The sequence below is a fragment of the Protopterus annectens genome, chromosome 2.part0, assembly GCF_019279795.1.
Source record: "Protopterus annectens isolate FY-2018-M chromosome 2.part0, PAN1.0, whole genome shotgun sequence".
NCBI classification, from domain to species: Eukaryota; Metazoa; Chordata; order Ceratodontiformes; family Protopteridae; genus Protopterus; species Protopterus annectens.
This window is the reverse complement of record NC_056728.1, coordinates 435,987,001-436,013,619: the sequence shown is the minus strand read 5'-3', so window position 1 is coordinate 436,013,619 and position 26,619 is coordinate 435,987,001. Positions and strand designations below refer to the sequence as shown.

Here is a 26,619-nt window from a genome sequence, read left to right as displayed (position 1 = left end):
TCCTAGTAGTCAAAGAATAATGCTGTGAAAACTCCAAGAACAGATGCTAAATGCTTTTGGAGAACAACTCCTTCTAATTAAACAGCAAGAAAAAGTCAAAACCAATATGTACTACATCAATGACTTGGAAAATGGTCAATAGTAAAAGGGTTAACAGTTTCACAATGTCAGAAAAGTTTTTAAATGTTTAATACAGAAAATACATCAAAGCTTTAAGTATGAGTTTTACCTCTTCTTCCACTGAGACCACATTAGTGCTTCCTTGTGCAAAAATATCCATCAGCGCATAAATAAATCCAAGATCAATCCTTAGGTCCATTTCTTGTATCAGGACCATGAAGTACCTAGTGCACAGAAAATAAGACTCATCATAAAATAAATCAATTAGCTTTCAATCTAAGTAAATAAAACACCACAACACACATTTCAATGGCAGATAATTGCTGCACAACCAAATGATCGTTATACTTAACCAATAAGCTAAACTGTCTTCTACACCTGCTTTCTTTCTCCTAATCATCTTTTAAAGTAGCTTTTGTTTTTATGTTTTTTTGGTCTCCTTATCTCCTTATGACAATTAAGCTCTAAGTCCTACTGAATCATTCATGTTTCTCAATGTCTGAGGGCACTAAAGATGGGGCAAAAGTGGCAAGGTATGCAAGCTGTCATTCTGCAAGCAGTCAGATTTTATCTTCTGCTTCTAATCCTTTCCCTTCTGTCCATCAAATGATGCAATGCCTGCTGCTGACAGCAGCTGTGGGTATACACACTTCCATATTCTTACATGTGCTGAAAAACAGAAATGCTCTCCTTGGCAGGCTCATCCCTCTAAACTCCATTTCTTTGCAAGCAACATATGCCTACATTATATCCAATATATTTACTGCCTGCAGCATGACAAGGACAACCTTTTCTAGAATGTCAGGCAAGCCTATGTTAACTGCTCATTTTCACCTTAACCTAGCTAGCTATTTGAGCACATGGGCCAGAAATCAAAACAAGCTCATCTAGGCCATAGTCAGGGCTTTAATATACGAGTTACTGATTATATAATCAAGTACGGTTGTTTTGACCCCACCACCTTAGAGAAGCAAGCTGTGTACGCTCACAGCTGTTTTTACATTTCTTTTTTCTTCTGCTTTTTTTGGGGGGAGGAAAATAAACAGGGAATATCTAAACTGGGAGAAAATATACCTATGATAGACTGGAACATAGTGAGAGTTTTACACATAAACATGCAGCAACAAATTGACAGAATAATCACAATTAACAGCAGTCATATCAAAATATGACATCTTAGTATAAGTTATAATGTTCACCAGACAACGTATTACAGTGTTCTTCAATGAGAAACAATTTCTCATCAGGAAAATACAGTTGTGAAAGTGAAGCTTGCTATAACAGTAGATGTTCTAAGAGATAACTGTTGCAGTACCCCACTGCATCCATTCTGCTTCCAAAAGCTAGGAAACAATGTGTTTGGACTGTTATTGCATTTCTAAGGGAGTTTTTATGTAAATGCTTGTGCAAACTTTTTATAAAAAAAAAAAAAAGTCTACTTTTTAACATACATTTTACTTAGATTGTAAACTTTTGCATGTTTAGGGCAACATACCATACTTGCAGGGATGGACAGTGGTTTACTTACTTTAGAGCCCAGTCTTCTCTGTCTTACAATTTATAGATTCATCAAGGCTCCAATCTTGATGTCTCTTCCTCAGCTTACCTATGGAGCAAATTCTGGCCTTCTGGCCTCCATGGTAGTATCTTCTTCTGTACACAAAAATTAAAAATGTTTCTAAGGAGTCCTAAGTTGTCCAGACCAAAAACTATTCTGCCTTAGCTGCTGGTGGGTGGCTCTGTGGCCACTTGTTGCTCCTCAGACTGTCCATATTTTTTTCCTAGAAGTCCTTTTTATGCAGCTTTTTCAGCCACCAAAGACTGGGGGATAGCCACATCTTCTGCACTAAGTGATGTCCTTGGTGGACAAACGTGAACCACTTTGTGCCAGGGGAAGGAGCAAATGAAATTGGGACCAGTTTGCCTAATACGAGTCTGTCTGTTTAAAGAGAAAGAGTGCTTAGTGAAAACAAACTCTCAGTCTCCTATTTCTATGGACAGGACAGGCTTACTTGGATTTCCCAATGAACTTGTTAATGCTTTTTCTCTGCCCTTTCACTCTTCAAGTAAGAAAAGGTAGAGTTCATTTCCTTCCCTTTCTGATGAGGAATTTCAGTCACAAGAGCAGACATTGCAGAGGGATAGTTGTATTTCAGGAAATTCTTCTCAAAGTTCTCTGATTCTAATGAAAGTATTTCATCAGATATCCACGCTGAAAAGATTTCTGACACCTTGTCTCCAAGTTGAGAGAGTTTTTTCAGTGGGCAAGAGTGAAGTTCCTGTAGTACAAAAATGCATTATGAATTACTACAGTTAGAGATGTCAAATGCTGTGACTAATCCTGTATTGCCTGTGTTAGGGAATATTATTTACCCACTGCTGCCTTTTGTTTTGCAATTCTTATGCTATCCTACATATTTGTAATATATTTACCTTCTACTTAGGGGTTGTTTAAGATTGTACAGCTTGCTGGTTATTATTTAAATGCAGAGCTTGTTGTCTACCAGCAGGAGTGCGTATATATGTTAGAAGTACTACACATGTAAATCCTAGTTCATTTGCATTACAGTTTTATTTTTATTGACATGCTTGCGGTTAAACTCCTGTACCTTCATGTTATCTGCTGCAACTGAAAGGTTTTGCTATTGAACTGCTTAATCTATACTGTTTTCACTGACTGCTAACTTTAATGCCTGTACTTGATTATCCATGCTGTTAACGGTACTGTAGCTGCCTTTGTAGTAAGAATTAACTGCTACAGACCAATTCCTTCTTATCCTAATTTCCACCAATTCTGTTTTTCTCTCCCTATTTTTATCTTAATAAGCCTAGCCAATCGCACTCCTCACACTCTGTTCCACTGAAGCTGCTTAATCCCAAACAGACCAATGGTTACCTACCACACCTGAACCCAAAGACTTTTCTGCATTATTGACGGCAATGTACGTACTCCTGCCCTCCAAATCATATGTGGAACCTAAGTAAGGTTGTTATAACATCTAAAATAACTTACTGTGGCTTGCACACCTAGCGAGGACTAAAGCCCATGCCCCCCCCCCCTTGCTGGCCTGACACTCTCCCCCACAAAAATGCTATCTTTGACACCCAGTTTTAGACATTAGGCATAAAATCACTACAAAAGCTAAACTTAAACAGACAGATAATTATTTATAAGACTGGAAATCCGCTTTGGATGTTGGTACGTCCAGGGTTCTACTGATTGGTTCTTCAGGAAGACACCACAACAGTCATTCTAGAATTCAGCCATACTTTCCTTGATATCCTTAACACCCTAGGGCCCCATTAAGGAAAGCTAGGATAAAAACAACCCATACTCCTTGATTCTCTAAAGACACCATCACTCTTATGAAAAATCAGGATAGTGCCTGGAAACATTAGGTAAAAACTAAATCTACTGAATTACTCCAAAAATATAAAGAACCTAGAAATCTCACACGAAAGCATATCAACAAAGACAAAAAGAAAATTCTAATATACAGCCCAATTCACCCACAACTCTAACCTTAAAAAATTCTGGTGCGCCATTAACACAATCCTTCACCCTGGTAGGCTCATCATCCCAACCCCTAACCAAACAATACTCCCCAAGAAACTGCCACTTTACTAAACTCTTATTTCACACAATCTATTCACAAACTAAAATTACTACCCACCTCTCCCAACATTACCAATACCACCCCCCTTTCTCTCTAAACTCTGTTCCCACAGCTTACATAAAATCTCTTCTACTTAAACTAAGACCATGCTCCCCCTCTGCAGATAACCTTCTTCCCCTCTTTCTTAAACTAGCAGCTCACTCGATAGCCTACTCTGTTTCTATACTTATAAATAGGTCTACTCAGGAATCTACTGCCCCTGACATTTGAAAAATCTTTTTACATCATACCATTACACATAGGAGGTAACTCCACCGATCCATCAAAGTATAGACCCATAGCCATTCTCTCACCACTGTCTAAAATTCTCTATACACAATCAGCTCCTTAACTACCTAATTGACAAAAACCTTCTGACCCCTACTCAACATTGCTTTAGGCCAAACCATAGCACATCTTCCACCCTTCTGTCTTTTACACAGACTGTCGCAGAGGCCAGAGACAAAAACCTACTGGTGTCATGTCTTTTCCTGGACCTCTCCAAAGCTTCTGATACCATCTCAAACACTAAACTACTAACTAAACTAGCTGATCCCAACCTCTCCTCCTCTGCTCTTCTCTGGTTCTCTATTTTTCTAATAGGCTACAGGCAGTCAGATGGCTTTTTCCCTGCTACCCTTTCTTACCTATCCAGACTGATGTCCCCGGGCTCTATTCTAGGACCTCTTCTTTTCAATATCTTCACTAACAACCTCCACTCTTCCTGCAGCACCTCCTCCCTGATGCAATACTCAGACGACTCTACCCTTATCTCCTGCTCTGATGACATCTCTCACCTCCACTCCATCATTCAAAACACATTTCACACTGTCAAACAATGGCTAACTGATAACCAGCTCACCCACTCCTTTTTTTCCCTAAATCTCTCTCCCACCATAAACCCTTTTTTACCATCACATCACATGACAACACCCTTATTAAAAGGGGATTACAACTGATGACCAACTAAAATTTGACCTTCACAGACATTGTATTAAAAGGACAAATCAAAAAATGGGCACAGGCTTTCCTTCTACTCTGTCTTTTGTATGCCTCTCCAATACTCACATTTCTACAATCATCTTAATAACCAAACTAGCACAAACCTATAACAACATAGCTCGATTTGCCTACAAATCCTATCACTGCCATGATTTAGAACAGCTTCAATGGCTTGAGTTCCTCCAACTTCTTCTTTCCCAGCTACAGTTCATTCACACCTTACTAAACAAACAGCCTGCCCTTCCGTATCCTCTCTCATATCCCTCTACACCCCCTTTCAAACTCTATGCAGCTCTGATCAGCACCTTCTTAATATTTATAAACCAACAAAAACACTGGCAAACATCTTTATAAAAGCACAGTGTCCTAAGCCTGGAACAATGTCCCACCAAATATTCGAAACATCAATTGTATTAACCGCTTCAATATAGAACTTAAAAACTACCTTCTTAATTCTAGCTCCTGCCTTGCCAGGCCCCAACTTAATCTTCCCCCCACATCTTTATACCTCTATTTACTCTAAATCTTAGAGCATTTTGCAACTTATACTATTTGTAAACAGCAGCTCAATTATGTTTTGATTACCACACTAGTTCTGGTTTCTATAATACTATAATATACTGGTGTGAACCTAAGTCTGATTTTTCACTAAACTTTCATCTGCTGTTCACTCAACATTCAGTCAACATCTTGTATATACATTTTAAATAACTTCTGTTACTGTAAACTTGTGCAATTATATAACTATGTAACTTTTTTTTGTATGCATGACATCACTATGTAATTTTTCTTGTTTAGTGAATGTAAGCATATTAATGTTGTGTTTTTTTAATGGAGCTTTTCGCCTCAGGTCTCCCTTGAAAATGGACCTACATCAGCTGGACTAACCGGGTTAACAAATGACAAACAAAATAATAAAAATATGCTTCTTAGAGCCTCTATCTTACCTTATGGTCAGCCTCCAGCACTCAGTAAGTCTGACAAGTTATACAAAGTACTCTGGACACACAAATATCTGTTTTTTAATCCTAAAGCAGATCCAGCAGTTACTTCTCTAACCAAATCTGCTTCTGCTAAACAGGTTAAAATGGCTACACCCCCATTCCTCTTGAAAAGGATGGAAGCAAAGGATAAGCTGAAGAAGAACATTTTCTCTTCTAGTACTTTAACTTTCCATTTAACTTTCCAAATTTTAAATAGTTCAGTGTACATGTTAAAGTTCTTATTGGTGTCTTTTGAAAACATGCAGAAGTTAACAGCTAGCCCCTTCTTCCTTCTGAGGTAAAGATCTCATTAAATGCTTTTATGACAGCTGCTTCTCATGTTACTAAATATGTTTTAAAGTGTGTCTGTGATGCTGATTTTTCCTCAACTGCTGCTTAAAAATCTTTTTTTTAAACCAGACATATCTTTATTAAATTCTCACTTATGACATAGATAATCATACATTTACATAAATGAAAACAAACATATTGACACAATTTTAGTTGTAGACATTATACATCACTTATCTATCCAGTCACCGTCAGTCAAACATTACATAGCTCATTCAAATCCTGCCTTCTTTTAAACCTCATTCCTCCTCTGCATGTATTGTTCCCATAATTCTCATTTTTGTCTATGTAATTTGCTCCTACCACTTTCTAAGGATCCCATTTCCAGTTGTTTTATCTCTGTTACAATATTCACTACTTCTAAGTAGACTGATTTCCATTTTCTAGTAATTACTTTTTTGGCAGCCACCATAATTAGACTAAGCAAGTCCTTACTATGTCTAAACAATTCCGATTCTGTATCATAGTTCAAAAAATCAGTTCAGTAGTTATACCAATTTGCTCACCCAGTATTTATGACAGGGTGGTCTACAGATAATTTTTAAAGTCTGCCAACTCATTACACTCCCAGAAAATACATTCATAATTACCTCTTTCTTTCCCATCACACCTCCAACATTTGCTATCTACCGGAGGAAAATTTATTTGGAGTCTACTTGAGGTATAAAAATACCTATGTAAACACTTCTAAGTAAAAATCCTAAATATTCTACACTTTGTTGCATATTTGGCAGACATACATATATCTCCCCTTTGTTTATTTGCGAATTGCTTATCCAATCTCTCAATTCTTTCTAACCTACTCCGATTGGTTCTTATAGTTACCATGCGATATTTTACAAGTTCTACTAATAATACTTTAACAATAGCTTCTATTCTAGATTCTACTAAAACCTCTACCAGTGCTGATCTTTCATTTAGTATCCTCTTACTGCTTTCACTTTGCCTATACTCTGATATCAATCCTTGATAGAGAATGTAAATGTGCCTATGTCACAAATGATAATTCAATAAAGGTGTTTGGAAAAATCCTTGATAGGGAAGGCAATCTCTAGCTTGTAGTCCAAATAAATTCTTGGCCACTTCCCACTCTATTTGCTCCCAATACCTTGGTTCTTTTGCCAGATTTCTCCAATAAATTCCTGTCCCCTCTTGCCTATTTTTGTATCCCTAATTGCAGACATCCCTATTGGCAAAATCTCCTTCCTCCTATCCTGTGTTGGCTTATTTCTTAGAAAACTTTCTGCTACTTTATGAACAAAATATTCTGTATGGTTATTGTTATTCTCTTTAAGGATCTAGATCCAAAATTCTAGACTCCCCTTGTTTCATGAGCCCCCCGCCATTTCATCATCCCTTTCAACTTTGAATTATAGGTTTCTGCCTGTGCTATGTATAGGAGCGTTAAATGTATAGCTGTGAAATACCCCTTCAAATCAGATAATCCACCTTGCTCTTTTGGAAGAATCAAGCTTATCCCATTTGACTCTTGCAGTCTTCTCCTCCCTGATAAAATCCTTCAGCTCTTTATTAATTGCTATCCACAACTTCTCCTCTGGTTGATAAAAATATGCCTGACCTGTGTATAAAACTAAAGGGACTAAAAACATTTTAATTGTTTATATCTTGCTATTCATATCATATCCTTAACTGCCAAACCAAAATCCTTTTTAATCCATAAGTACTTCATTTTATCATGTCCCCATAAATATGGATATTGCTGAACCAATTTATGTGCAAGTACATAATTTACAGCTATTGCCTTTGTTTTAGCTTCATTCATTTTGCATGCCAAAAAGATATGAAACTGTTTCAAAATGTTCCACAACACTGAAATGTCATTTTCTGTTTTTATCATGTAGCATATAATATCATCTGCAAACACAGCCAGCTTTTATTGACTACCATACCAATTATATCCTTGAATTTCTGAGTCCCTTATTTTCTTTGTCAATGTTTCTAAATATAATGCAAATAACAAAGGGGGGGGGCACCACTGTCTGGTTCCTCTGTTCAAGCAGAAATTAATAGAGAGAAACCCACCCAATTAAATTTTTACCTCTGATCCCTCAAATATCCTCCTAATCAACCTTATAATTTTTTCTGGGAATACAAATGCTTCTGTTTTCCCTGCTCATAAACTCCCAGCTTACTCTATCAAGTGCCTTCTCCGCATCAAGACCCACCAACGGCAGTGGTATTTTTAGTGTTCTATTAATGTTATCAAATGTTTGCCTCCCATCCACAAAATCACACTGAGCCATGTCTATCAACATTGGCATCACCTTTGCCAGTCTTTTAGCCATTACAGGCATAAACACTTTATAATCAGGATTTAGGATTGAAATGGGCCTGTATGCAGCTGGATCTGATCTGGTCTTTACCATCTCTAGGAATTACAGCCACAACGGCTTTCTTCCAGGATGCTGGTGCTTCTCCTCCTCTTAAAATACTGTTAAAACCCTTCTTTTCCATCCTAGCTTCCAAACTTCCATAGAAATCCTTCTATTCCTGTGGACTTTTCTGTGGATTGGTTATACATCACCATTTTTACCTCGTCTCCTCCTACCTGAGCCTCACCTACCTCTAACCTTGTCATATTTAATTTTTCCATAAACACTCCCATTTGTATCTTTTCTTGATTTCCATATTTCTCTGCTTTATACAGATTTTCATAAAATTTTTGAAATATTTCTACTACCGCTACAGGATCTCCTGTTATCCTCCTTGTTATAGGCTCTCTAAGCTCATAGACAACCCTTTCAACTTTCTATTGCCTGAATCACTGTGCTAAAAATTTTGGGCTCTGGAGTTATCAAAAAACAGCTACTTAACACCAATATTTCTAAACTCATGCATATTATCAAGGTAATCCCTTATTTTCTGTTTAGCATTCTGCAATTGCGACTCTTCTTGTTCTGTTTTTAAATGACAAAAACTAGAACTCACAACAATCCAAATGTATAAAAAGCACAATAAAGTTCTAGTGGAGCTGTCACGATCCAAGAATAAATATCCTTTTATTCAGACACATAAAACAACTGGTTTAGCGCTTTCATCTATGCAATCGTAGACTTCATCCGAACACTAATTTCTCATTACATTGATCTATATATACAAAAATAACCACCAAAATCATGCAATTAATTAATTAAATATACTTATTGGCTTAAAGCCACAGATACTTCTTAAAATGCATTCATAAATTCCTAAAAAAACTCTAACCCTTATTTAATGGTTAGTTATATCAAATATATCTTCTTGTTCTGTGAGACTTCCCCCTACTCTGCTATACTTTAACCTTTGTCGGTCCCTCAAAATAATTCTGGTTACTTCTTAACCATATCTCTCTCTATTTTATTTTCATCCTATTTTTAAACTCCACTTAAATTTCTACTTCAAAATCGTCTTGATGATAAAGCTGAGATTTTAAATTCTCCTTTGGATAAGCAGGTTCTTTTTAACCCTTCTGCAACTGAGGTGCTTAAGAAGTGTGATGAAAAGGGAAACTGATTCAAGGAGTACCTCACAATTTCAACCCTCCTTTTTCAGAACAAATAGTAATTTCCTCTTCGCCTCAGCTTTCTTCTTCAATTTAAGCTACCAGGAACCAGCAAACACAGTTTTAAAAAGAAGTGGAAAGGAGGCTGTAAACAGAAAGGAAAAGCCTTTAATAAAGGGTGACAATGGCTATCTGCCTATTCAACCCCCAACATACACACCCTGCCACGTCTCTGAGACTTCACCTCCCCTACTGGCATCGAATTATCAGAAAGAAGTGTACTAAAATAATCCAGCAGGGGTACACTTGGCAATGTGATCCATCATTCCAATGGACTCCCCTCTTGTCCAAGGAACCAGATCTCTCTATTTCCTCCAGTCCTGTAATACAGGATATCTCAAGGAGTCATCAAACCTGTGCCTCCTCATTCTCCTAAGCAAAGGTTTTTAGTTAATAATTTTTCTAGTTTCCAAAATGGAAGGATCCTATAACATCTGTACTGTTTTTTTTCTTTTCTTTTCTAAACCTTTTTGTTAAGATTATGATGCTTAGGATGTTACCTCTTCAGTCTCTTGGGCATCTAACTCACTTCTAGCTTTCGTGGTAAACCTGGATCTAAATGACACCTATCATCACATCCTCATTGCAGACCATTTCAGACATTTCCTAAGATTTGCTGTATCTGGCTTACATTGTGAGTTCTCTGTTTGACCCTTTGGGTTGTCCACAGCACCAAGGGAATTCACAGAATTCTACCTACCCCCAGTCATTGCTTACTGCAGACTTCAAGGGGTTTACATTTACATTTTTCCATATTTGGATGATTGTCTTATCTTTGCAAAATCTTTTTTTTTCAGCTGTCAAAAGTCTTTGGTAACTTTTCAGGAACTTCATCTCAATCCAGGTTTTTAAATAATCTTTCAAAAGTCTTCTTTCTTCCCTTCCCACCAAATGGTTTTCTTGGGATGTTTGCTGGACTCTGCCTTCAGGAAGAGCCTTTCTTCCTCCAGACAAAGATGAATTCCTGAGTTTTTCCAGTCAGAACTATGAATCTGCAAGGGAGTTTCTTAGAAATCTGGGGTACACTCCATCTATGATTCTCATGTCTTCCCTAACCAGACTATACATGAAGAAAATTCAATCTTGACTCAGCAACTACACCCTCTCTGTCCTTTCTGATCCCACTTCTGGGATTTGCAAGGAGGGAAACTGGGATGGTGGTACACCAGATAGTTTACACTCCAGGTCTTCCATTTTTCCTTTGCCCACTCCTCTTCAGTCACCACAGATGCTTTAGACCTGATGTAGGGAGTGGCTTCTAAAGGGGGTAAAATTACAAGCTCTGTGGGAGACTGTAGACAGAAGGATATAAAAAATCAGGGAGATGTTCATAGTTATCAATGCTTTGAAAGCTGTGAATCGTTTCTGGTACCCAGGACCTCTGTAATTGAACACAGACACCATCACAGTCATGTAGTACATTAACAAACAGGGGGTACCTGGGAAGTAGCAACTCAACTCAATTTGACTTTTCAGGCTTCAACCCTCCCACAGCAAAACTTGGATGTAGACAAACTCAGCAGGACCAAAACAGATCCCCATGAAGGGAAAATTCACAATGGGGTCTTCCAAGAATTAATGTAACTGTGTGGAAAACCTCAAGTCGATCTGTTTGCCCACCATTAGAAGAGACAACTGAAGAAACTCTGCACCATGACTCCTTGCAATCAGGCTTGGAAGATGGATATTTTTTCATTCCCAAGGAACAAAATTGTCCTATATGACTTTCCACTGATATCCACTGTTCTGCTACTGATCGAGAAGGACAAAAATTGTAGTGGTGGCTCCCTTTTGGCCAACAGTGATTCTCCCGTTTTCAATTTGTCCAAGGGCAATTACCACAAACATCCCCAGAGACTGGATTTATTTGCACAAGACAAGCGAATTTTGATATACCGCAATCTAGAAACTCTCTAACTCCTGGGATTACAATTTTTTTTTTTGAGAATGTGTAGCAGTTCCTAAAGATGAGAAAATCTGTTACCAGAAATCATATATAGGTAAATTATTTATTTACTGACATTTGATTACTGGGAAATTCCAAATGGGTTGGTGCCCATTGTTGGCAGAGGCCCTGAAAGAAATGCTCCAAAGTATTATAAAAACATTTTAAGAACAAATAATTTTACAGCCTTCAAAAATAATACAAAAACATATACAGTTTAAATAATTATACCATATTAGACAATGTGACAACATTTGTTAAAAATAAATACAACTTGTATGACAATGAATAAATATTTAGAGAAATTTAAGTCAGCTTAGATAAATGAAAGGTAAATGACTATAATACAAACTGAAATTGCAAAAAGAGGTGAGCAGGGGTATGGCAAACTTAGGTAGAGAGTCAGGGTAGAGAAACTGATTGAAGTAAAAAAGTGAATGAAGAAGAGGGAGTAAGGAGGTGTAAGGTATGAATAGGTACTTGTTGACATTTAGGGATATGGTATATCCTGGGTTTAGCAAGAAAAGAACCAGATTTTGGCTAGGAAATCTTTAAGAATAGCTTTAAAGGACTGTAGGGAGGATACTGACCTGATGGATACAGGTAAGGAGTTTTAGGCCTTAGTGTCATGGTATGAGTACTGATGATGTCCCGACATATTTGATAGGTCTGTGGACAGAGAGGATATTTTTGTCATTGGATTGTAATGAAAGAGTGGGAACATAGTTGTGCAGAATGGTATTTAGTGCTGGACAAGCAAATGGATGCTGAATAGCTGGTAAGAAGCTGTGTTAGCTGCAGGTAGTTTTAACCAATGTAGATGTTTTAGTGCTAAACATTGGTGGGTTCTGAAAGGGAAACGTTTTCAAGTTGTCGACAATCAAATAACCAGGATCCTTTTTAGGCCCATCTGCCACTGGTTATTGATTATTTGTGAGAGCTACTGTGAGGCCTTTCGTATTCTTCTACCAAGGTTGGCCATTTATGCTCGTCTGCCCTTGGCTCCCCCATTTCTAACATTCAAGTTAAACAGTTTTTGAAAGTGGTGTTACATACTTTTCCACCTAGGGAACATGTTCCTTGCAATCTAGACTTTGTGCATGGCAAGCTTACTCAGACTCATTTTGAACCTATTATGAGGCTGAAATGAGGCTCTTAACCTGGAAGAGTATTTTAGTTATCACTCTGACATCTGCTAGGAAAGCATACGAGTTATAAGCTCTAATGATGAATCAACCTTACCTTGTATTCCACAATGACATACTGTTTTTGAGAACAAATCCTACCTTTATGCCTAAAGTGGTCTCAGAGTTTATTCAGATTAATAATCTCCCAGTTTTCCTTCCTGAACCAAAGAAGGAAAGAGAAGGGGTCCTTCACATGTTAAATGTCCTCAGGCAGCTCAGATACTTCCTAGACAAAACAGAAATCTTCATGAAAGCTGATTACCGATTTGTCTCCTATGAAACTAAGAGGAAAGGAAGATCTGTTTCAGAACTGACCATTTTCAGGTGACTGTCTCATGCTCTTGCCTTTTGTTACACTCACCATACTAAGCAACATACATACATAGTTACAGCCCATTCCACAAGGGCTTTGGCTTCTTAAGTGGCTTTTTGGAAGGGGTAGATGCAAAGTATTGTAAAGAAAGCAACATGGTCCTCTGTATACACTTTTACACAGCACAGCACACTGGATTTCTTTTCCAGGGCAAGAACAGGTTTTGTTAGGACCGTTTTCCAGGTGCTCCTGGAGTCTTTGTTTATTAGACTCATCCGTTTTTAACTTTTTCCCCAAGCTATAGTAAACTACCCATATAGCTTAGACAAAGTACAGTTTTGTACCCACCATAAATGTAGATGTCCGATAGACATGCAACTGCAGTCATAACATGTGGGTTGTCCTGCCTCAGGCAGCCCTCGGTCGGCCGGATTCCAAAGTCTGGGTCCGACGTCGGCTGATGTCGCATTTCTCTCCGACGTCAGAGCGGCTGGAGTACATAAGCATCAGCCGATGCCATTTTCTTCAGTGTTTCTTGCCCCAGATGTCAGGTGCCCTCCAAGGAAGGCTGTAATGAAATTGGAAGACAAAAACAGGATTCCAAATAAATAAATGAGCAATAAAACAAATACACCATAACAGATATCCCCAGCTAAGAGTAACAGGGATAGGAGTGGACCCTAGGCATAGAGGGGTATGGAGGGAGGGAAAATCCGACTGCAGTTGCATGTCTATCGGACATCTACATTTATGGTAGGTACAAAACTGTACTATGTCCTTCAAGAATGCAACTGCAGTCATAACATGTGGGTAGAATGCCATAGCTTAGCTGGGGGAGGAGGAATGCTCTAGGAAAAAGATGGTGTGGCAATCAAACCCTGCAGGACTGCCGAAGCAAAGCCTGCTCTGGATCTGGAGTACAGAGGGGGATTGTAGTGTTTGGAGAATGTATGCACGGAGCTCCATGTAGCAGCTTCTAGAATGTCCTTAGTAGGCACCCCTCTTAAGAATGCTGTAGAGGTGGCTGTAGCTCTGGTGGAATGTGGTCTGACATTGGCTGGAACAGTCTTTCCATGAAAGGAATAACAGAATCTGATGCAATGCCCAATCCATTTTGAAATAGTCTGTTTTGAAATTGCTTTTCCTTGGACTGCAGGGGCGTAAGCTACAAAAAGTTGTTCAGACTTCCTACTGGCCTTGGTTCTGTCCAGGTAGTATCGAAGTTGTCTGTGAATGTCCAAGGTATGCAACAGTCTTTCACCCTTATTCTCAGGATTGGGGAAGAAAGCAGGCAGATGAATGGCTTGATTTAAAGAAACCCTAGATACCACCTTTGGCATAAAAGTAGGGTTGGTCCTTAATGAAACCCTGTCTCTGTGAAAAATAATGAAAGGTGGTATTGCCATTAGGGCCTGTAGCTCCGAAACCCTTCTTGCTGAGGTAATTGCCAACAGGAAAGCTGTCTTCCATGAGAGAAATTGCAAGTCAACTGAAGCTGCTGGCTCAAATGGAGGTAGAGTCAGTTTTTCTAGGACAAAATTGAGGTCCCAGGCTGGCACTGGGGCCTTTCTTGGTGGCTTAATGTTCTTGATTCCCCTGAGGAATTGCCTTAGTAAAGGGTGTGAAAAAACAGGAGGATCAGTGTTGTATCTAGCTGAAATGGCAGATGCATGTATCTTTATGGAAGAATATGAGAGGCCGTTCTTTAACATATCTGCCAAATATTCCAAGATGAGTGGGATGTTCAACAATGATGCATCCTGTCCCTTGCTGGTATTCCAATTGCTGAATCTTTTCCAATTTGCTAAGTAAACCTTTCTGGTGGATGGTCTTCGAGCCTCTGTTAGTATCCGCTGAACTTCTTTGGAGAGAGATAGGCTGAAGTTATTTATGGGATCTCCCAGGCTGTTAGCTGCAGTGTCTGAAGATTTGGATGCACTGTTTCGAAATTGTGTTGAGTCAAAAGTAGAGGCCATTGGGGAAGGGCCCACCTCCTGGTGTGACATATGCTCCGTAGTAGTGGGTACCAGTGTTGTCTTGGCCAGTCCGGAGCTATTATGATTCCCTTGGGTCTCTCTGCTTTGATCTTTAGTAATACTGAGGTCATCAGTGGCAGAGGTGGGAATGCATAGATTGTTAGGGAGTTCCAGTTGAATGAGAGGGCATCTATTTTCCAAGCTTTTGGATGGTATGTCCTTGTGCAAAATTTTTGTAGAAGATGGTTGAGGTGAGAGGCAAATAGGTCCACTTCTGGCTTGCCCCATGTCGAAGTGAGTTGTCTGAAGGCCTTCGGATGTAACCTCCACTCGTGTGGATCTGTGAAATTCCTGCTTAGGCTGTCCGCCAACACATTGTCTTTTCCTGGAACAAACTGGGATTGTAACGGGATGTTTAGGCTCACTGATTTCTCCCAAAGCTGCATTGTCAGTCTGCAAAGGGGGTAAGAGTGGGTGCCCCCCTGCTTGTTTATGTACCACATCACAGTGGTGTTGTCTGTCCGTATCATTAAATGGCCTTGCTGAAGTTGGTGTTGAAAGGCCTCGATGGCATGCATTACTGCCAGCATTTCCTTTTGGTTTATATGCAGATGTGTTTCCTTTGGAGACCATTGTCCTTGTATACACCTGCCTTCCATGTGCGCCCCCCATCCAAGGTCTGAGGCATCTGTAGTCATGGTCTGTGTTATCTGTGGTTTTTTGAATGACATACCTGTGTTTGTCTGGCTCACCGAGGCCCACCATAGGAATTCCTTTTGTAGGCATGGAATGAGTGGTATGATTGTCTCCAAGTTGTTGCTGTGTTGAGACCAAATGCTTTTTAGGTACCATTGAAGCTTTCTCATGTGTAGTCTTGCTAATGGAACCAGGAGAATGCAGGATGCCATGTAACCCAGGGCCTGTAGGAATCTCCTTGCAGTCATCTGGGTGAGTTTTGCTAAACATTTGAAGTAATGAGTTAACTTCTCTTGCTTGTCTTCTGTCAGGTAAGCCATCTGAGAGACTGTGTCTGGTTTGGCTCCTAAAAAGATTATTTGCTGGGATGGCTGCAGTCTTGACTTTTGGAAGTTGACTGTGTATCCCAGAGCTTGAAGTAATCGTATGACATAATCCAGGTTTTTTGTCAACATCAATTTGTCATCCGCTTGTATGAGGCAGTCGTCCAGGTATGGGTAAATTTGTATACCCTGGAGCCTGCAATGAGCAATTACTGAAGCCAGGCATTTTGTAAATACTCTGGGCGCAGTAGATAAGCCAAATGGCAATGCTGAGAATTGATAATGCTCTGGCCCTGCAAGAAATCTGAGGTATCTTCTGCAGCTGTGTCTGATAGGGACATGCAGGTATGCCTCCTTGAGGTCCAGAGTAATCAGCCACGACCCCTTGCCCAGCATGGGAAGGAGTTGCTGTAGAGTCAGCATTTTGAACTTTGGTACTATGAGAAAGGTGTTTAATGTGGACAAGTCCAGTATTGGTCTCCATTGAGATTCTTTTCTTGGAACAAGGAACAGTCTTGAGTAAAACCCCTGGTCTTGTTCTTGTTGTGGAACTCTTTCTATTGCTTTCATTCGAGTCAGCAGAGTGATCTGCTTGATAGCCTCTGCCCTCTGATTTTGTGGTAGGTTTGGCATGCCTTGTTTTCTTGGTAAGGTATGAAAATGAAACCTGTACCCTCGGTCTATAATGTCCAAAATCAAGCAAAGAATAATCCACGACCTTGAAGAAAGGAACCAGAACTCTGCTAAAGTCCACAAGGCTGTATTTTTATTTCTGAAGTATTCCAAAAGTCACAGATAAAATCACACAAGCGCTTTCGCTCAGGCAATCCTGAGCTTTATCAAGTGAAAACAAATTGCAGTGTGCAGTAACCTCCATTAAATAGCCTGGCAATTATACAATTAATTAATTAGTAAATCTAGTACTAAGGTGTGGTGCTTTAGAGTTGGGTGTTAAAAAAGTTAGTCATTATATCAACTCAAAAAATGAAATGTTTGCAATAACATATGCACTTAAATAAAAATGACTAACCATAAAAAACATTTTAAAATGCCAGTTTCCTAGGTTTCAGAACATAAAAGTCTGAAGTCTGATTGGGGTTGTAGATTGTTAAAGAATATGCTTAAAGATGTGTTTAGATTGTCAGTGAATTGTTGAAAAATGTTTTTTTCATTATTACTTTACACTGATAAAAACATGCAATAAAATATGCGTGAGATATTTTTTTAATGCCCATCCATATAACATTTCATATAGAATTTGATTTATTAGTCGGAATCCTATAACCGTGTTTTTTATGGTTAGTCATTTTTATTTAAGTGCATATGTTATTGCAAACATTTCATTTTTTGAGTTGATATAATGACTAACCTTTTTTTTAACACCCAACTCTAAAGCACCACACCTTAGTACTAGATTTACTAATTAATTAATTGTATAATTGCCAGGCTATTTAATGGAGGTTACTGCACACTGCAATTTGTTTTCACTTGATAAAGCTCAGGATTGCCTGAGCGAAAGCGCTTGTGTGATTTTATCTGTGACTTTTGGAATACTTCAGAAATAAAAATACAGCCTTGTGGACTTTAGCAGAGTTCTGGTTCCTTTCTTCAAGGTTGTGGATTATTCTTTGCTTGTCTTTGGTTTTTTGTATAATGTCCAAAATCCATTTGTCCTTTGTCAGTCTGTGCCAGTTTTCTGCAAACAGAGATAATTTCCCACCCAAGGGAGCTTCTAGTTGTTCCCTGGTAGGCGGTATTAGAGGAAAGTCATTGAGATTGTGGTTGTGGGGCAGGTGAAACCCCTGCGTCACTTCTTTGGTTTCCTGGCTGCCATTGTCGTCCCCTGTAAGGGCCTCTGTATTGGCCTCTTCCTCGGCCACGTCTGTTCTTACCCCTTTGAAACTTTTCTGGATTAGGAAAGGACCAGTTTTTTGAAGGCCAATTCCTACTGAATCTGGGGGGTTGAACCTGGAGGAAATCTTTCACAGTCTGAACTGCTTTTGCTTTTTCTTCGATGGTCTTTAACACATCCTTAGCATTTGCACCAAAAAGCTTGTTCTTTTCCAAAGGTGCATCCAGAAGTTTTGCTTTTACATGATCTGGTAGAGGTTGATCTTTTAACCAAGCATGTCTACGAATGACTGCCTCTGTCATAGCTGCCCTACATGAAGCTTCCAGTGCATCATATCCACACTGCAGGAAATGATTGCTTACTTGCTGAGTGTTATGTACAGCTTCCTGCAAAGTCTTCCTGTCTAAAGGATCAGGAGTGGCTAATGTTTTTTGTAAATCTTCTAACAGATAATCCTGATATTGTAACATATGAAAAAGGCAATTTAAAGCTCTCATAGATAAGGTAGTGGATGTGTAAACCTTTTTGCCCCATCTCTCTAATGACCTAGCTTCCCTGTTGGAGGGCAAGGGTTTTTTTGAGGTGGAGGCTGAAACTCCTTTAGGCCCCTGTGAAATAGTTTCCAAATCAGCAGTATGGGCCCTGAATAAATGGGAATCAGTTTCTGGGACCCTGTAATACCTGTCTGACTTGGCTGGAGCAGGAGGAAGAGAATCAGGGGTAGCACTAGAATCAGCATACAAATCATCCAGAACATCAAGTACAGGAGGAATAGCTAAGGGCCTGTGCTGAGGCTTCTTAAGGAAAGTCCTAAGGCGTTTCCTAGAATCAGAATATTCCTGACCTTGCCACTTGAAATGTTCCCTCATGGTGTGTAGAACTTCCCCAAAAGAAATATCCTCAGGAGGGGAGGCCGAGGGGATGGAATCTTCTGCATCCGAGTCCTCATAGGTCTGGAAGAGCTCTTCCTGGCTATCTGAGTGGACAGAGCCCTCAGAATCTTCATCTGAAGGAGTAGGGTCAGAGGGTTCAACCCGAGGCCTTTTATCAGGAGGAGGCTGGGATCCTCTCTCAGGATGGGCCTGTGAACCTCTGATCATGGAAATCAAATCAGCAGCCATGGACATAATTTGTGTCTCTGGAGTCGGCTGAGGTAAGGATTTAGAAGTAATATGCTTTGTTTTGCTGGCTGCCTTAGCCCTAGTGTAGGCCTTAATAGACATGGCCACAGGGGGCCTGGCAGCTCCACGTGCAGGAGTGACCTTGTCTACAGCAATGGTCTCGGGCATTTCCTCGGTTTCAGTATCCGGAGGAAAATCTATAACTGGCGTCGGAGTAATGTCTGGAATCGGAGTCATCGGTAATGCGGTGTCTTCGGTTCGGAGCGGTGGAGAGACCGTCTCAGATGGAACCGGAGCACTCGCGCTAGGTTTTGGCGTGGAATCGGTGGTAGACGCGGGCCGAGGATGTCGGTCCCGGTCTTTTCGCTTTTTGGGAGTCTGCGATGTCAGAAGATCCGACGGCATGGTGTAAGCAAAAATATCGCAGAAAAAATCTTCAGCGAACTCCGCCCGGCGCCTGAGAGTGCGCTTGTTGAAGCGAGCACAGGCTACACAGGCCGAGACGTCGTGGTCTGGGCCCAGGCAAGGGAGGCAGTAAGAGTGGAAATCCTTATGAGGTATTTGTTTACCACAAGAAATACAATTGTTAACTTTTTCAGTAATTTCTGACATCGGCTGAGGCAAGAAAAGGTCCCCAACGGGGTACTTAGCTTTTTGATGACTTCGGTATCGTAGAATACAGGAGCTGACCGACTGGCACTTGCGAACTGCTTCTGCTTCGGGCACCGCGCGGCAAGAAAGACTGAAGAAAATGGCGTCGGCTGATGCTTATGTACTCCAGCCGCTCTGACGTCGGAGAGAAATGCGACATCAGCCGACGTCGGACCCAGACTTTGGAATCCGGCCGACCGAGGGCTGCCTGAGGCAGGACAACCCACATGTTATGACTGCAGTTGCATTCTTGAAGGACATCTACAACAGTGATCTGTGTTTGAACACAGTACAGTCACGCAAGAGAAATGTACCATAACCGCAGAGGTTCTGATAGATCACGGTTACATTTGCCTAAAAGCCCCCTTTTTTGCTTGCATTTTTTGGTATTGCTAGGGTGTGGATTTGTCCACCCTTTCTTGTATACAGTTATTGTTTCTTTTCTTCCTACCATTGTTCTTCAAGGTCTCTTGCCTCCCTCCTGAGCAAAAAAATGCTTTGAAGCTTTTTGCACTCCAACTGTCTTTTTTATAGAGCTCTATGTCATGTCAGCTTCTGACAGTCAGAGCTTGTAGAATTCAATGAATTGACTTAAAAGACCAAGTCCAAGTTCAAGGGGTAAACTATTCTGGCATGTATTACTCGGCTAGGCTTAAAATGGCCCACAAAGGCAGACAGCCTAGTACGAACCTATGAACCTAAGTGCAATGACAGCTCAAAGACTGATTAAAAAAAGAAAGTAACGCAAGGCTGCTTTATTTTGTGGAGTGTTTGTCTAAAGACAACCTTTGTATCATATCAATAAATTTACAAATGCCAAAGCAGGTAAAACACTATCACAAATAGACTAACATCTAGCAGCACATTTCAAAAGCAAGTACATAAACTTCATGTTATTTTTATTTATTTACTTATTTTCATTTGGTTACCAGGAAAGTCCGACTGGGTGAAAAACTCATTTTCAGCAGAGGCCTGGGGAGAAAAACTCCACATGTATCTTAAAAGTACAAAATACATACTATTACAGAAATTATACAGTAAATTCAATAACATTTTTCAGACAATATACATATTGCAAAAGACAAATTAACAGAGACGAAGTACAAATAAACACAGATGCAGTAAATACAGTTTTTATAAAGTAGCAATTCAGTTAAATATAACAATATTAAGAAAGTTCAAATATAGCTATTAGAAAGAGCTAGAATAACAAGAGCAAGCAATTCTACAGTCACTTAGCCTAGTCTAGTACAATTACAAAGCCAAGAGTCATTAAGGAAACTTTTTAGGGATTTTTTAAACTGATGGGCATTAGTAGTAGTTCTAATAGTAAGAGGAAGTGAATTCCAGACTTTTGTTACATAGTAGGAATATAAGGAATCACCAGCAGTGTTGGCTGATTTGCTCACTTGTAGTAGTGATTTATTTTAAAATCTAAGACTACGGTTGGTAAAATAAGGTTTTAATACGTTTAACAGAGTTGGAATTTTTTCGGCCTGATATAGTAATTTGTGCCATGATTAGTTGATTGTATGACAGTAGTTGTGGTAGTTCTATACAAGATAGTTGTTTTAAGGCGTAACAGTGGTGTGCCTGATGTGGACAGTCAGTAGGACATTTTGCTATATTATTATAGCATATTTCAAGTTTCCTTTTTTAGATTAACAAGAATTTGGAAGGCATACAGCAAGGTTGACAGGAAATGGGTTCTAGAAATAGAAATCCTAGAAGTACCAGTTAAGAATTTTCTACAGAAATAATTTAATGAATAAGGGAAAATTTACTCAGACTTACATGAGTCAAGTAATGTGAAGTGCAGAGCCAGATCTGCTTAAGAAATAACTTCTGCCATTAAAAAAAAATAAAAACAATAGCAAAATGCAGAAAATGTTTTAATTATGAAAATAAAACTGTTGTATTCATCCACCACTCAAAGGGAAACTATTCTTACTCGGAAAAAATCACAAAAATTAAAGAAAAATTATAGCAACTCAGAGCCAAAAGAAGTGCTAATTCTTCAATGAACTGGCTAAACAGACCAAGGTAAAGGGGTAAACCATTCTGGAATGTATTACTCAGGTAGCCAATCTCAACACCGCCAGGTTACAGTTCATTAGTGGTTATGGAAGAAAAAACAGTGCAACTAGCAGAATGCACAGAGTGTGCTGCACCCCCACCCAAGCACAATGTAGATATGTACAATGACGTACCTATCCTGGTTTTGAAAAGGGAAAACCTTTAAGTGACAGATATGGAACTTATTAGAAATGACTAAAGAACTAAGTGCTTTTATTATTTTCAACTGCATTAAACTTGTAAAGGGAAGGTTTTTGTAGTATAAGGGTTAAAATGGTCTCAGGTGGCAGAAAGCCTTTTAAGGCAGGGAGGAAAGAAAAAAAAGTTCTTCATTACTGAAAAACCTGCACTTGGGGGTGGAAATGTGCAGCAGAAAATGAATAACACACTGCTCATACAATCTGGTCAAAAGAGTAAGAGCACGCTCTCTATTTTCTTACATGATGTTAAGAAAAAAGGATGAATGGCATTTTTTTACTTCTCCTCCTTTACACTTTCACCAACTGATCCCATACGTCTTTTCAGTGTTCACAAACAGTGATGTCAATTTAATGAAATTCATGTAAAAATCAGCAGATGTCTGACCAATCACCAAAATTCAAGGAAAAAACGCAAAGCATATGGTATTCCTACATGATTATTTTTGGAGAGAGGAACAATAAAATAAAAGCATTCACATCACTTAATAAAACTGACCAGCTGCTGAACGACATTTACAGATGTGATAAAAGACACAAGGGCAGCATCATGCAACTTCAGGAAGGAAAACACTCAGCAAGAATATATATATATATATATATATATATATATATATATATACACACACACACACACACACACACACATTCTATATATTTATATATATATATATATATATATATATATATATATATATATATATATATATATATATATCTACATATGTGTGTATGCTCCAGTAATGGTGGTGGGGATTTTAACTCCTTTTATGGGTCTGCCTCCATCAATGCAGATCACTGTAACATACCAGAAACAGAAAATGCCTCTCAGAGAAAACCAAAGGAAGAAAACTTGCCACAGAGTACTACCCAACTGCAGATGCATGTTGACACATCAACAGTACATTAAATGACTTCCAATCCTCAGAAGAAATTTAGCCCAATCCACTTTTGGCGATCTGTAAGTACAGCTTTTTAAAGGGGGAGGGGGCTTACCCACAACACATTACTGCCCCTGAGCTGAGATATACATATGCCAAGAGGTTGTACAACAGTGGAAAAAAGGGAAAACTACACTGTTGTGCAGACTGGCTTTGATGAAATTTAAGACTGTGACATTTAATGCGCTACTGATTGTTTATCAGGTTCCCTGTGTATACTAATTTATGAAAATCTGCAGAAAGATTCTGCTTTTGGCATTAAAACCAAACAGATGTTACCTTGTTGTGGAACTTAAAAATAAACTATTTCAGAAGTACTTACTTGATGCGTGATATCTTGGAATGTCCTGCAGATCTAGTAACAACACTTACATCTGTGAAAGGCTTTGGTGCTAAAAGAGAAAATACATTAAAAAAGGTCTCAAAGTACTGTCATTTTTCACCATTTTACAGGAGATAATTAAACATTTGCAGGACCATAAATAAAATTAGTTTTCATAAAATTCATATGATCCTTAAAGTGCATTTCTAAGTAATAATGGCTTCTAACAGCATATTTCTGATTACCTATGTACACAGCTGATTTCCAGATCTCTACATCTTAATACAAATGAAAATAAAGCTGCAAATAAAAACAACTATTGAGCTATATTTATTTAGCATTCATACAACTATTTCAGTTCTAGTGATATGACTTCCCTGTGAGACAGTTGCTCATCTTCTAACAGATTACAATTTAACTGCAGAACCTGCCAATATAAAGCTGCAACATACTATAGAGAATGCTCTAAGAAACAGCAAAAAAAAAAAAAAAAAAAGCAGTCAACACACTCAAGACAAAATATAACCTGACATACGAGTTATCAGAATAGAACATTGATGCAAAAGCAGATACTGATCACAAAGCCATCATTTTTGGGGACACGACACAATGCGAACAAAAGAGGGAAGAGCAATAGTAGCAATGATTAGTGCCAGTTTTGTGGCAGAGGGACTATGATCCATGTGACTCAGGTTTCATTAATGGTTCAGGCATCTAAGGCTCAATGCTAAGAAGTGTCAACAAGATGGTGCACTTAAGCCCTTAAGGCTTTTCTGCCCAGCAACTACAGGCAGTAATGCCCTGATAAGAGGTGATTCCATAATCAGACACATGGATTCACCTTTCATCAGGCTGTGAAGGCAACGGATTACCTTTCAGGTGTCGGGATATGTTAAGTGACGAGGGAATGAAATCCTTATACTCCTGGTACACATACAAGTTAATACTTCTTCATGTCATTGTAAATCACTTGGGACACAATTTCCTGGATTACAATGACAGGGAGGATGGTAAGAATCTAATCATGAGCAACATTCTTACCTTCACTGAGAATGATATCTCAATGCAAACAAAAAATAATGGACTTTAAAAACTACATTAGCTACTGGTGTCATTCACAGGTTGTCCAATGTGTATCAGTCTGGTAGCAGATGGTTAGCAGTCCTACATGCCTTGCAGAGAACACGCTGCACCTCTCTTCACAGGGCGTTCAGATATTGGCCAAAACATTATCCATCCCATACTGTTATTTCTAGGCAATTTCAATTTCCACCACATTCCTACTCTCACAAACATAATTAGGACAACATAAAAGTGATATTACTCATTGCTAGAAGTCTCAATAAGAAATTGCCCTCTGCAAAAGCCCTATTAATCCTGGAAAATGAAAACAAATCTGCATCATCACAGAAACATGGCTCCAATGTACTTATAATTCATACTCCCTACCACAATTTAATACTTGGCTTAAGTCATGGTGTCATTCAAAGGGGATCCAATGCCTGTCAGCCTGGGATGACATGCTCGACAAGCCACGATGCTTCGCTAGGGACGGCTTGCACCTGTCACCCCTGGGCTTTCGGATATTGGCAAAGGCTCTTGCCACCCCCATAGTGGCTTTTTTTAGGCAAGGCTCAAAAGACAAACCCACCTCCATAGGTATCACAAGGGATAAGAAACTAAGAGTAATGCTATTCAACGCCAAAAGTCTAAACCTCAAAATGCACGCACTCGAAACTCTCCTTAGCATGGAGAACATCGATATCTGTGCAGTTAACAGAAACCTGGTTGAAGGCTCCCAAGAGCACCCAAGCACTACCAGGTTATACCTCATACCATGCTTTTCGGCCCCAAAACCTGGACCAAACCACAAAAGGAGGGGGAGTATCAATATTCGTCAAAGATACCCACACCTCCAGGTTGATGGCACAGCACGAAGCATCAGAGACTATCCATGTGCAACTAACAGTGGGTAAAACTGCCTTCCAGTTTATAGCCTGCTACAGACCACCCTCCCAAACCCAGGAACCCCACTCGGCCTTCCTGAGAAAACTGGAAAATATGAAGGTCTCTCCAAACACCATTATATTGGGCGACTTCAACTACCCAAACATAGACTGGGAGCATTACTCTAGCTCCAACACCCTAGCCCAAAGGTTCCTAGAATTTATAAACTCAAATGCTATGGAACAACTTGTTACCACTCCCACAAGAGGGGAAAACATACTGGACCTGATCATCACCAACATGGGGGCTCTCTGCTCCAGACCAGAAGTGTATCCCTCACTGGTAAGATCAGACCATAAACTAATCTCACTGGATATTCACATCCCGACCCCACACCCTGCCCAGAAAACCACAATGAAAAACTTCTCTAAAGCAAATTTCACACTCCTCAAAACCGAGGTGGAATCCTTCAAAGCCCCCGGGCCTGTGGAAAATACGGCCCAGACTGCAGAATCCTTTATAAATGTATTCTATGAACACCTTCAGGAATGCATGGATCATGCAATCCCAAATAAAACCAAGACCCAATCCTCCAAAGGCAGGCGTCCTGTCTGGTGGACCCCAGCCATAAACAAACTATACAATAGAAGGAGGAAGCTACTACATGATAGAGCAAAATCCCAAAAAGGGAAGGCATCTCTGATCAGTATTAGCAAAAAACTATGGGCACTCATAAAACCGTCTAAGGCCAGCTTCGAGAGAAAAAATGCACAGGACACTAAGGATAATCACAAGACTTTCTTTAGTTATGTTAGGAACCTGGGTGGGAATTCCCAGATATGCTCAGAATTAGTCCAAAATGACAAAAAATACACTGAACCCACAGACATTGCCAACATCCTAGCTGACAGGTTCAGTGCAAACCCCCCCCCCCCACCAAAAGGGCAAATATCTATCCCAGCAGAGTGCAGACCCCCTGACATCTCAGATGCTCAGGTAAGAGCTGCCCTCTCCAAAGCAAAAAACACAGCATCAATGGGACCAGACGGTGTCCCGGGCTGCATCCTACATGAACTCCAAGAAGAGCTAAACCCAAACATAAAACTACTGTTCAATCTCAGCCTTACTACAGGATATGTACCCAACGGGTGGCGTACAGCAACAGTGGTCCCTCTCCACAAAGGTGGTGCCTCAACGGATCCTGGAAACTATTGCCCCATAAGCCTGACTAGCTTGGTCTGCAAAGCTATGGAAAGGATCATCATGGACCTCATAAATAAAGATATTGGGGATCTACAGACACTGGATCCTACCCAGTTCAGCTTTGTTAAGGGCAGATCCTGCCTCTTAAACCTGGTCAATTTCTTTGAAACAGTCACCAAGGCCATTGACGAGGGG

General features: G+C 39.6%; 1 protein-coding gene across 2 annotated transcripts in view; it reads right to left on the bottom strand.

The window, feature by feature from the left end:
* Positions 1–26,619, bottom strand: part of VPS13A (vacuolar protein sorting 13 homolog A) — a 4,910,496-nt gene that overhangs the window by 902,237 nt on the left and 3,981,640 nt on the right. For both annotated transcript variants that reach the window (XM_044060868.1, XM_044060869.1), the window contains exons 58-59: positions 23,275–23,344; positions 230–344 (exon numbers count right to left, since the gene is read on the bottom strand). In XM_044060868.1, the coding sequence (XP_043916803.1) occupies positions 230–344; positions 23,275–23,344 (185 nt within the window). The remainder of the gene's footprint in view (positions 1–229; positions 345–23,274; positions 23,345–26,619) is intronic.